The sequence below is a fragment of the Macaca nemestrina genome, chromosome 10 (genome assembly GCF_043159975.1).
Source record: "Macaca nemestrina isolate mMacNem1 chromosome 10, mMacNem.hap1, whole genome shotgun sequence".
Classification (NCBI taxonomy): domain Eukaryota; kingdom Metazoa; phylum Chordata; class Mammalia; order Primates; family Cercopithecidae; genus Macaca; species Macaca nemestrina.
Window position 1 is genome coordinate 9,130,676 of NC_092134.1, and position 12,013 is coordinate 9,142,688.

General features: G+C 48.1%; 1 protein-coding gene across 7 annotated transcripts in view; it reads right to left on the minus strand.

Moving 5' to 3' along the window:
- LOC105495444 (dynein axonemal heavy chain 10) overlaps positions 1–12,013 on the minus strand; it is a 177,910-nt gene that overhangs the window by 39,830 nt on the left and 126,067 nt on the right. For 6 of the 7 annotated variants that reach the window (XM_071070839.1, XM_071070840.1, XM_071070842.1 and 3 more), the window contains 3 exons: positions 7,404–7,575; positions 1,919–2,122; positions 633–713 (listed from right to left, as the gene is read on the minus strand). In XM_071070839.1, the coding sequence (XP_070926940.1) occupies positions 633–713; positions 1,919–2,122; positions 7,404–7,575 (457 nt within the window). The remainder of the gene's footprint in view (positions 1–632; positions 714–1,918; positions 2,123–7,403; positions 7,576–12,013) is intronic. The other variant, XM_071070841.1, reaches the window with a different exon arrangement.

Genomic DNA, 12,013 nt, shown 5'->3' on the forward strand with positions numbered 1-12,013 from the left:
GGCAGGAGAATGGCGTAAACCCGGGAGGTGGAGTTTGCAGTGAGCTGAGATCCGGCCACTGCACTCCAGCCTGGGCAACAGAACGAGACTCCGTCTCAAAAAAAAAAAAATTAATATCCAAGGCCTTAGGTGTTTGAAATGCTAGAAATGAGAAAGCAGAATGTTTGCTGAATTGTCCTTGGAGCATTCTTTGGGTAGAGGCCAGCATATGTTTTCTACAAAGAGCCAAACAGTACTCATACAGTCTCTGTTGCAATTATTCAGCTTTGCAGTTGTAGCATAAAAGCAGCCGGAGACAATATGTTAATTAATGAGTGAGTCTGTGTACCAATAAAACTTTATTTACTAAAACAAGGGGCCAACTAGACAGCAGACCATGGTTTTGCCAATGGCTGCTGTGGAGAACACCCAATCAATTTTTATCCTAAATTGTCCTTGTTAGGTCTCCTGAAATGTCTTTGGGCTAAAACACCAAATATAAACCAAAAACATACTAACAAAATTGAAAGCCATTTGTTACCATAGGGTTTTCCAGTGAAGAAATCTACAAGACCAGAATTCAAAGTCAGAGAAGTGATAATAAATTGCTTGGTTGTATCAATAATGTAGTTCCCATAACAGCTGTGACTTACCTAGAAATGACTTTGCAACCGCATGGAGGGCCTGGGGAGGCCAGGGCATGAACCAGTCAATACCAGTGTTATTTACCATACCTTGAAAGGAAAGAGAGATTAAAAAGATGCTCCTGGCCTGGGCAATGTGGCAAGACCCTGTCTCTATAAAAAATACAAAAATCAGGGCTGGGTGTGGTGGTTCACACCTGTAATCCCAGCACTTTGGGAGGCCAAGGCGGGTGGATCATTTGAGGTCAGGAGTTCAAGACCTGTCTGGCCAACATGGCAAAACTCCATTTCTACCAAAAATACAAAAATTAGCCGGGCAGTAGTGGTGTGCACCTGTAATCCCAGCTACTCAGGAGGCTGAGGTGGGAGAATCGCTTGAACCCAGGAGGCGGAGGTTGTGGTGAGCCGAGATCGCACCACAGAACTCCAGTCTGGGCAACAGAGTGAGACCCTGGCTCAAAGAAAAGAAAATCAGCCAGGCAGCGTGGTGGTGTGCGCCTATAGTCCCAGCCACTAGGAAGGCTGAGGTGAGAGGCTCACTTGAGCCCAGGGGGTCGAGGCTGCAGTGAGCTATGATGGTGCCACTGCACTCTAACCTGGGTGACAGAGCAAGACTCTGTCTCAAAAAAAAAAAAAGAAAGAAAGAAAAAAGGATGTTCACTCTGCAACCCGGAGACACTCAAGAACATGGATGCCATCTACAATAGCCAACAAGTTGGTGAATAAGCCAGATGTGTCCAAATCTAGTTCATCAAAAGCAGAGTTTCTCACCGTTGGCACTATTGACACGTGAGCTCTAATCCTTTGTGGCAGGGGCTGGCTGTGCACTGTAGGACGCTTCGCAGCATCCCTGGCTTCTACCCAGTAGATGCGAGTACTACATTGCACGCTCCCTGGAGGTGTGATGACCAAAAATGTCTCCAGGCATTGCCAAGAGTCTCCTGGGAGACAACCTCCCCCGCCCCTGCCCCACCCATTAGGAACCTCTGCTCTAAAGGTTGGCATGTGGCTGGTGGAATTTTCCGAAATGGAAGGAAGCGGGGAGCCACCCTCCACACACTGCGGGCCTCGCACGCAGGAGCGTGGGCACATCCTCCTGTCAGAGGGACATCATCCACGCCCACTGGCGTGGATGGGGCAGTGAGCCCCAAGCTACAGTGCAGAGCCCACATTTCCACCTAATGGCCATGCCTTGTTTTGCTTTTCTGGGGGAACCTCTAGAGGTGTGGACAGACCCTCAGCCACACACCCTGCCAAAGCAGGGGAAATGGGTTCTCAGGCTCCACCACGGGTACCTGGGAAGTTTCTGCACCAGGTCCTCAGGGTGTCCCCCACTGGCGACATGCCCAGGACAATGTGCAGGTTATTTGCACTTTTGTTCACGAAGTACTGCCACACGGACTCCTTGGCCGGCCCCATGCCTTGCTTCAGAGCTTCCTGTCCAATCTGACTCAGGATAGACTCCTTCTCCTCTTCAGGGAAAAGCGCAGGTACAATTCCTGGAAAAGGAAGACATGCTGATGATCTCTGAGTCCTAGGGTCACGACCTCTCTAGGCGCTGACTGAAGTGATGGAAGGTGTGGAAACAGCCGCAGGTGCCGAGTCCAGAGAGCAGCGTGTGGGCCTGACTTGAGACCCGAGGCTTCCTGCCGCCTCATGGGAAGCCCTTAGAGCTGTCTGTCAAATGGGGATCCTAGATGCTGCCAGCTCACCTGGGAGGATGAACGTGAGCATCACAGGTGAGCATACAGAGCATGAGGAAGCCTCACTTGCCTGTAACTCGGAAGCAGGGATTCTCAGCTGGGATTTACCCCCAGGAAATACTGGGCAATGTGTGGAGATATTTCTGCTTGTTGCAACTTGGCAGGGAGATTGCTACTGGCATCTAATAGGTCAAGGCCAGGGATGCTGCTGAACGTCCCAGAGTGCCTAGGAGAGCCCCACCACAAGAACAACCCAGACCCAAATGTCAATAGCACGTGGTCAAGAAACCCTGGCTACGTGGACTTCTTCTTTCCTATGTCTACAATGTTCCAAATTATGTAATACATTTTAACGCCATCCCTGACGTTCTCCTGTGCAGGGAAGAGTTAACGTGGCAGGCCACAGCTGCTCACCTCTGAACGGTCCACTTACCAGGTGGGCCCAGAGCTGGCACCTGGGAACTTAGATTCCTGAAGGGCTTTCTCCCCGATTCACTGATAAGAGTGGCCCAACGTGGGATGTGGTTTGGACCTGTGTCCCCACCAAATCTCATGTCGAATTGTAATCCCCAGTGTTGGAGGTGGGGCCTGGTGGGAGGTGACTGGATCATGGGGGCAGATTTCTCATGAATGGTTTAGCTCCATCCCCTTGGTGCTGTTCTTGTGAGCGTGAGTGAGTTCTCATGAGATCTGGTTGTTTGAAAGTGCGTAGCCCCTCCCCTAGCCTTGCTCCTACTCTGGCCATGGGACGTGCCTGCTCCCCCTTCACCTTCTGCCGTGACTGTAAGTTTCCTGAGGCCTCCCCAGAAATCAGCACCATGCTTCCTGTACAGCCTGCGGCACTGTGAGCCACATAAACCTTTTCTTTATAAATTATCCAGTCTAAGGTATTTCTTTATAGCAAGGCAAGAACAACCTAGCCATTGTGTATGTTGTTGTATACACTGCTTGTGTATGCAACATATTCTGTGCTGACTACCCGCTTTCCCTCTGGGCATCCAGGATTTTGGCACATGCCAGGTAGAGGTGCCTACATGAGCACCCCAAGAAAATCCCAGAGCACTGAGTCTCCAACTAGCTCCCCTGGTGGGCAGTACTTCACAGAGTTGCCACAACTCGATGTTGGGGGATTAAGCGTGTCCTGTGTGACTCCCCGGGGAGAGGACTCCGAGGCTTCAGACTGGTCTTCCCCAGGGTCCCCCATGTGCCTTTTCCCGCTGCTGATGTTGCTCTGTGTCCTTTTGCTGTAATGACTCACAGTCGTGAGCAGGACCACATGCTGAGTCCTGCGAGTCCTCCCAGCGAGTCACAGAGCTGGGATGGTCTTGGGGATCTTCGACACCGTTCCCAAGACTGCGAGAGACAAAGAGGAACAAGGGCAAGGCCACGTGACGACGAAGACAGGGATAGGAGTGCTGTGCCTACAAGCCAAGGAACACTAAAGACTCAGCAGCCACCAGCAACACAGATTCCCCCACCCAGAGCTCAGAAGGAACAGGCTCTGCCAACACCATGATCCTGGGCTCCTGGCCTCCAGAACTGTGAGAGTAGATTTCTGTTGTTTTAAACCACCCAGTTCGTGGCACTTTGTGACGACAGACCCAGCAAACTAATCCACTATGCGACATCACATTCACACATTGCTCACCTAGTACAGCAAACTCAACACGCTGCCAATGCCACAAGCCCAGACCTGGTCTTCCTCATCTCGGCGAATGGAAGCACTGATCACTCGCTCTGCCAGAAACCTGGGAGTCACCCTTGATACCCACCCCCCCCCCCACTCACCTACATCCAAATCCATCCAAGTCCTGTTGGCTCTGCCTCCCGAATACCTCGTGAATCCACCCGCTTCTCTCTGTCCCCAGAGCCCCACCCTCCTCCAATCACTGTCACTTCCTGCCTACACTGCAGGGGTAGCTCCAAACTGGACACCTCTCCCATTCCTGTTCCCCTCTAATCTAGTCCCCACGGGCCACTGGAGGGATCTTTTAAAAACAAATTTTAGCTGGGCGCAGCCTTGGTCCCCTGCCTGAGCCCCAAAGACTCCCCTGTTAGATATCAGACCATCCGGCAGTTACTCGCCAGGGGCCCTTTTGGCCCAACTGTGATCAGCAGTCAGTCAACAAATGCCACCACACCTGTAATCCCAACACTTTGGGAAGCTGAGGCAGGAAGAACACTAGAGCCCAGGAGTTCAAGACCAGCCTGGGCAACACAGCAAGACCCCATCTCTTTAAAAATTTTTTTAATTAGCTGGCTTTGGTGGGAGGCACCTGTAGTCCCAGCTACTTGAGAGGCTGGGACAGGAAGATAGTGTAAGTCCAGGAGTTGGAAGCTACGATGACCTATAATCATGCCGCTACATTCTGGCCTGGGCAACAGAGCAAGACCCTGTCTCTGAAATAATTAATTAAATAAAAAAATTAAAAACCCATAAATCTAGACTACATCATTGCACCGAGAATAAAATCTTATCTCCTATAAATGACCCACAAGGTTCCACGTCACAGACCCCTCCACCCCATCCCGATCCCTGCACAACAGCTCCATAAAGGTGTCCATGGCATCCTAAGTCCAGGAACCTGCCAACAGGTTTCCTTACGTTTCCTGCAAAAAGGACTTTGTGGATGTAACGCGGTCAAGGATGGTGAGATGCGGCAAATGCTCTTGATTATCCAGGTGGGCTGGAGACAATCACAGGGGTCCTTACAAGAGAGAAGCAGCTGAGTTTGCATCAGGATGACAGAAGCAGATACTGGAGGGATGCAAGCCAAGGAGCCACGATAGGGTGGCCTGAAGCAGTTGGAAGACGCAGGGAAACAAAGTCTCCCCAGGAAGCTCTGGAAGGAACCAGCCCTGCCAACACCCTGATTTTAACCCCTTAACACCCTTTTCTGATTTCTGACCCCCAGGCGCCTGAGGTAATAAATCTGTGCTGTTTGGGGAAATTTGCTACAGCGACCACAGGGAGTGTGACCATACACCACCTCTGAGGCCTCGGCTGAAAAGTCTACGGTGACGCCTTCCCTGTCAGCCCTGAGATGGCTCCTGCCCACACTCTCTCACAGCACCTCCCCTTTGCTCTCGTGACACTTGCCACAACCTGCCATTGCTGTACCTGTTTGTATATTTGTTGTTGTCGTTAACCAGCCCACTCACACGCTGAAATGTAAGCTCCAAGGAGAGCAGAGGTCATGACCGTCTTATTCCCTACCAAACCCAGCGTCTGGAATAAACACTGTGGAATAAATCCAGGTGGATGACACAATCCCTCCTCTCAAGGAGCCGACAACCCACTGAAACGGAAGTGACTTAAAACACAATGATCAAAATGCAGCAAATATACACTTAAAATGTTGTGCATTTCCCTGTACATAATTTTTACATCAAAAGAAAACACTAAACAAAACTTGAACTCTACATAGTGCCACACAGAAGCATTTAGCGGGGAGAGTAGTGACATGCAATTGACTTTGAAAGCATCTAAAAATGAGATGGGTAGAAACAGGGAAGGAAAGCTGTTTACATGTGTGACAAAGCAAGTGCAGTAAGACGTGAATGGAGGGATCTAGATGGCATGCCGGCAGATGTTCACAGAAAAAATTCGTTCAGCCTCACTGTTATGTTAGAGATTTTTTTATAGTAAACGCTGGGAGGCTAGGGCTCGATGAATAACAAGGCAATATAATAATGAATGTGGTCAGGTCCTGAAACAAATAAGCAATCAATGAAATAGGTCCCTGGGAAAGAAAAGAGGTCCCTGGAAGCCATTAGGCCAGGCAAAGTCAGCAGGGATCTTTGCAGGGCCCCAGGGCAGACAAGATAACAACACAGTAAAGGGGTTGTGAGCGCGGCTAAGATGTTAAAAGTCCTGTGTTCAAGTCCCACCTCAGTGCCTTCCCAGCAAGGTGCCCTTGGATAAGGTAGGTGGCACCTCCTGGGGCAGCCATGACTAATTACCACAAAGCGAGTGGCTTAAGACAAGAAATACAGACACCGACTGTCTTGCAGTTCTGGAGGCCTGAAATCAAGGTCTCAGGGTAACCTGCCAAAGGCTCCAGGGGAAAAATCCTTCTTTGCCTCCTCTGGCTTCCGGTGGCTCCAGGTATCCTGTGGCTTGTGGGAATCTTTATGGGACCTTATTCTCTGTGTCTTCAATCTCCCTCTGCCTTCTCTTACAAGGACAGCTGTCGCTGGATTTAGGACCCACCCTAAATCCAGGAAGGCATTTCAAGACCTTTAATTTAATTACATCTGCAAAGACTCTTTTTCTTACAAAGGTCTTATTCACAAGTTCCAGGGGCTTAGGACCAGGATGTGTCTTTCGGGGGGCCACCATTCAGCCTTCGACATTCAGCCTTCTACATTCAGCCTTCTACATTCAGCCCTCTACAGGGGCCTCAGTTTCCTCAGCTGTGACATGTGCCTTCCCTAATAGGTTTGTTTTTCAGTTGTTTTTGTTTTTGTTTTGTTTTGTTTTTTGAGACAGGGTCTCACTCTGTTGCCCAGGCTGGAGTGCAATAACATGATCATGGCTCACCACAGCCTCAACCTCCCAGGCTCAAGCAATCCTCTTGCCTCAGCCTCCTGAGTAGCTGGGGCTACAGGCTCATGCCATCATGCCTGGCTAACTTTTTAAAAATACTTTTGTAAAGACGGGGTCTCAAACTCCTGGGCTCAAGCCATCCTCCCTCCTTGGCCTCCTAGAGTGCTGGGATCACAGGCGGGAGGCACCACACTTGGCCTCTCATCAGGTTTTTGTGGAGACAGGAATGCATGATGCACACTTAGCACGGCCCGGGGCACAGCCAGACGCCCAGACACCACCTGTTCTTACTGCAAGGGCACTGCCATCATCGCAGACGGAGAGAAGGGGGCACACTTGGCAGACTCCAGGACAGGAGGAGCCAAGGAAGATAATGAGACCCATCTCAGGGGCCCACTGTGAGGGAGGAACAGGGACACCTGGACAGGGCTGCCCACAGAGTCTGGAGGTGGTAACTGCTGAAGAAAGCGACCTCCCTTCAGAGCTGAGCAGGGAGCTGGCCACAGCGGGCACCAGCCTTGGCTGTACCTGAGGTCAGCATGTTGTTGATGAGCTCCAGGAAGCCTTCCTCGGCCACATGGGCATCCGTGAACAGAAAGATCATCGCTTTGTTCTCGATCCCGAGTTTCAAATAGAGGCTCTTCAGGTCTTCCCGGAAATTGTTCTCCGAGTAGCCTCGGCTCAGCAGGATCTCAAATACCTGTAACACAGACATGGAGCACACGGGCGTCACCATCACCAGCCTCCCTTCCCTGCAGGCTCTGGGGCAGGGATGCTGGAGGAGAGTGCAGAGGGCGTGGGTCTGTCCAAACTTGAGGAAGTGGGTCAGGAAAGAAGAGTCTGGAAGGGACTCCCTGTCGTGGAACAGGAGGGGGAAGCCCCATGAGCCTAGCCACAGAGGAAAGTGGGGAAGAATGCACCCCGAGGTGAGCGCCAGTCATATACTGCAGTTTACAGAAAATCAGACCCCATGGGAAGATGCACACAGGGAGAAACAAACAGGCACTTTAACTTCTTGACAGGAAATCAATGTACACACGAAATCGACGTCAATGTGAACAAGGACGTAAGTTTAAAGCATGCTTTTTCGGCTCAAGTGTTTCTTTTCTCTCAGAAGTAGAAATTAAAACTTTCATTACAACCAGTGACTGTCAGAAACATGTCAGATTTCCAGGAACTGAGCTCTCTCTGTTCCCTACCTCCCTCAACCCTATGCATTGATACACATGCTTCACTCCCACTGTCACACACACAGTCACGCTCACACGGTCACACTCAGCCACACACTCTAGTGCACCCTGGCATGCACTAGAACACAAGCTCACACACACACACACACACGTGCGTGCACACACACCCACACGCACGGCAACCAGGAGACCTTCTGGCCAATAGACTCTGGTCTCTAGCTCTGCCTGTCGCCTGCAAACCTTCCTCACCCCTCCCAAGTGCAGCCGCCTCCCCTCCCCAGCAGCTCCTGGCACTACTCTCTGAACACCTGTTCTGACCCCACCACCCAACCCTCTCCACTTCCTCACTTCCTAGGGCCCAGACACAGCCCTGTGTGTTCTCAACCTCCTCCAGATCTCTGTCCCTCAGCATCCTCTCTGCTGTTCCTCGAGGCGCTACTTCAGGGGAAAATGCCTCAGATTTACCTGGACAAATCAACAGGGAAAAACAAAACAAAACAAAACAAAACAAAAAATCTTTCTAGTGGGAAATGTCTTATCCTACAGAAAACTGTGGAAAACAATTGCAAAACAGTTACATTTTAATAATGAATGATTTCAATTATGTATTTCATCAGATTTAAAGGTAGATCAAGCATATTAGTTTTTCCCTTTTTTACAAATACCTCAAACAAAAGGCCAATATTTGTGAAATATTGGAAGCTGGATTCACTGAATGAGCTGTGATTGCTCTCCTATATAAAGAGTTCTCACAAATCAATAAGTATATAAAGAGGCAACTCACAAAAGAGAAAAGGTAAATGTCCAATGATTGTATAAAAGGATATTCAAACTTCACTATTAATTGGAGAAAGGGTCATTTAAACTGCAATATTTTCCACCTATAATCTTACCAAATATCAGAATGACAATATCCAGTATTGGCAAGAATATGTGAAAATAGACATTGCCAGTTGCATAAATTAGCATAATCCTTTGCGGTGGGGTGATTGGTTGTTAATAAAGACACTTTTTTCCTTTCCTTCTGTCCTGCATCCCCAGGTCCTTTCCACTCCAAGGAGGCAAGCTCCACATGAGTTTAGGTCCAACCTTTCCAGTGCAACAAAAGCCTTAAAAGAACATATACCCTTTAACCTGCCAATATACCAGTTTCTAAAGAAAGTGATCCTATGAAGATCCTATATTCAAAGATATACAAACAAAGGTGTTAATCACTGCACTGTTTGTAATAAGAAAACAAGGACAAACCTAATGCCCGCCATTGGAAATGGGTTATGTGTGGCATATCCAAACAATGGAATACTGTCCAATGTTTCCAAAGACAATGTAAATACATATTCATTGACTTGAAAAGAGGCAGTGATACAGTGGGGAAAAATTACATAAGTTACGTATAACATTAACCCATTGCTGGTAAGAAGGAAATATGTTTGTATATGAATGCACATATGGTCCCTGACTTCCTCTGGTTCAACTGAGAATTTTTTGACTTTACCATGGTACAAAAGTACTACACTTTCAGCACACTTCTCAACTTACGATGGAGTCACATCCAGATTAAACCCATTGTAAGCTGAATATATAAATCAGAAGTGCATTTTCAGCTTATAATATTTTCAACTTATGATGCGTTTATTGAGACAGCCCTATTGTAAGTTGAAAAGTGTACATTATTCCGTTGATTCCCAGACCAAAAATTAAAATAACAGAAAAAGAATTTTAAAAAGTAAAAGTATACACTAAAATGCTACTGGTGCCTAACAGTGGCGATCTTTAGGTGATGAAATTACAAATGGTCCTTATTTTCTTTTCTTTTCTTTTTTTTTTTTTTTTTTTTTGAGAGGGAGTCTTGCTCTGTTGCCCAGGCTGTAGTGCAGTGGTTGGATCTCAGCTCACTGCAAGCTCTGCCTCCTGGGTTTACGCCATTCTCCTGCCTCAGCCTCCCGAGTAGCTGGGACTACAGGCGCCCGCCACCTTGCCTGGCTAGTTGGGTTTTTTTTTGTATTTTTTAGTAGAGATGGGGTTTCACCGTGTTAGCCAGGATGGTCTCGATCTCCTGACCTCATGATCCGCCCGTCTCGGCCTCCCAAAGTGCTGGGATTACAGGCTTGAGCCACTGCGCCCGGCCAGTCCTTATTTTCTTTAGACATTTCTCTATTGTTTGAATTGTTGCAGTGAGTATTATTCCATTTAGAGGGAGAGAAATGAGTGAGTCCATCACAATAGTGATTCTTACTCCGTTCAATGGACTGAATGTTTGTTCTCCCCACAAAAAAAAAAAAAAAAAAAAAAAATCATTTGTTGAAATCATAACCCCCAATGTGATGGTATTTGGAAGCTGGGCTTTTAGGAGGTGATTAGGTGATGAGGGTGGAGCCCTCACGAATGGGATTAGTGCCCTTATAAAAGGGATCCCAAAGACTTTTCTTGCTCTCATTCATCCATGTGAGGATGCCATGAGAAGCCAGACATTTGCAACCCAGGAGAGGGCCCTCTCTGGAGCCCGACCATGCTGGAACCCTGATCTTGGAATTCCCAGCCTCCAGAATGGTGAGAAATGAACGCCTGCTGTCCATGAGCCAGCCATTCTACTGCACTTTGTTACAACAGCCTGAACTGCCTAAGACTCTCTGTGGTAATGGCGATGATGCTGAGTTAAATCTGATTCCAGAAAACAGGCTGAAGACAAACAAGAAAGTCTGTGCAAAAGAATACCTCTTAGGTCACGAGTTCGAGACCAGCCTGGCCAACATGGTGAAACCCCGTCTCTACTAAAAATACAAAAGTTAGCCGGGCGTGGTGGCGTGTGCCTGTAATTCCAGCAACTCGGAAGGCTGAGGCTGGAGAATCGCTTGAGGCCGGGGAGGCAGAGATTGCAGTGAGCCGAGATCGCATCATTGCATTCCAGCCTGGGCAATGGAGCGAAACTCCATCTTGGGGGGGAAAAAAACCTATTGCTTGCTAGGAGAAGGGTCATGAAAATGACCCTTTCGCAAGAAGTATCTTCTCTAAAGGTGGACTTATCAAAGGGGTCTGAGGTAGACGTGAGGGGTGGCCAAGTGTCTGAGAAGAACTGAGGCTGAATACAGATCCTGTCCTGTACCACACACCCAGAACAGGCACAGACAAAACTTCAGTCCATTGCACACAGTAAGAATCAGTATTGTTATGGATTCATTTCTCTCTCTCTAAATGGAATAATCCTCATTGCAACAATTCAAGCAATGCAGAAATGTCTAAAGAAAATAAAGATCGTCTGTAATTTCATCACCTAAAGACAGCCGCTGTTAGGTACTAGTTGCATTTTAGTGTACACTTTTCAGCTTAAGATGGGGTTACGTCTTGATAAATCCATTGTAAGTTGAAAATATTATAAGCATGCATGTGTATCATGCAACCAGAGGCAAAAACAGGCATTTTGGATAAAGGAAGACCCTAATAGTGGAAGAAGTCAGATATCAGAGAACTAATCAAGGGTCGGGGAGAAAAGGGTGAATCAGGAAGATGACTCTCTTCAAATTACATCTCAATGCACAGTGTCTGCTCCACTTCGAGAGGCCCCTTGCGGATGAGTTACATGTGCAACCTGCAAGGAGGTACCTGTACGATTCTAAGAACGGTGTGGACAAATGGGAACCTTCAGATGCTGCTGATAGGAATGGAAAATGGTGCAGCCACACCCTGGAGGTTCCTTAAACGATTAAACATAGAGTTATCATAGGACCCCACAATTCCACTCATAGGAGCGTACCCAAGAGCAATGCAAACTCACATCCACATAGAAACTTGTGCATGGAAGTTCACAGCAGCACTGTCCACAAAAGCCAACAAGTGGAAACAACAAACAGGCCCAGCAGTGGATAAAGGAAACGTGGCATAGCCACATGAGCGACTCCTATTGGCAAAAAAAAATGAAATACCGATGCATGCTACAACGTGAACTTTGAA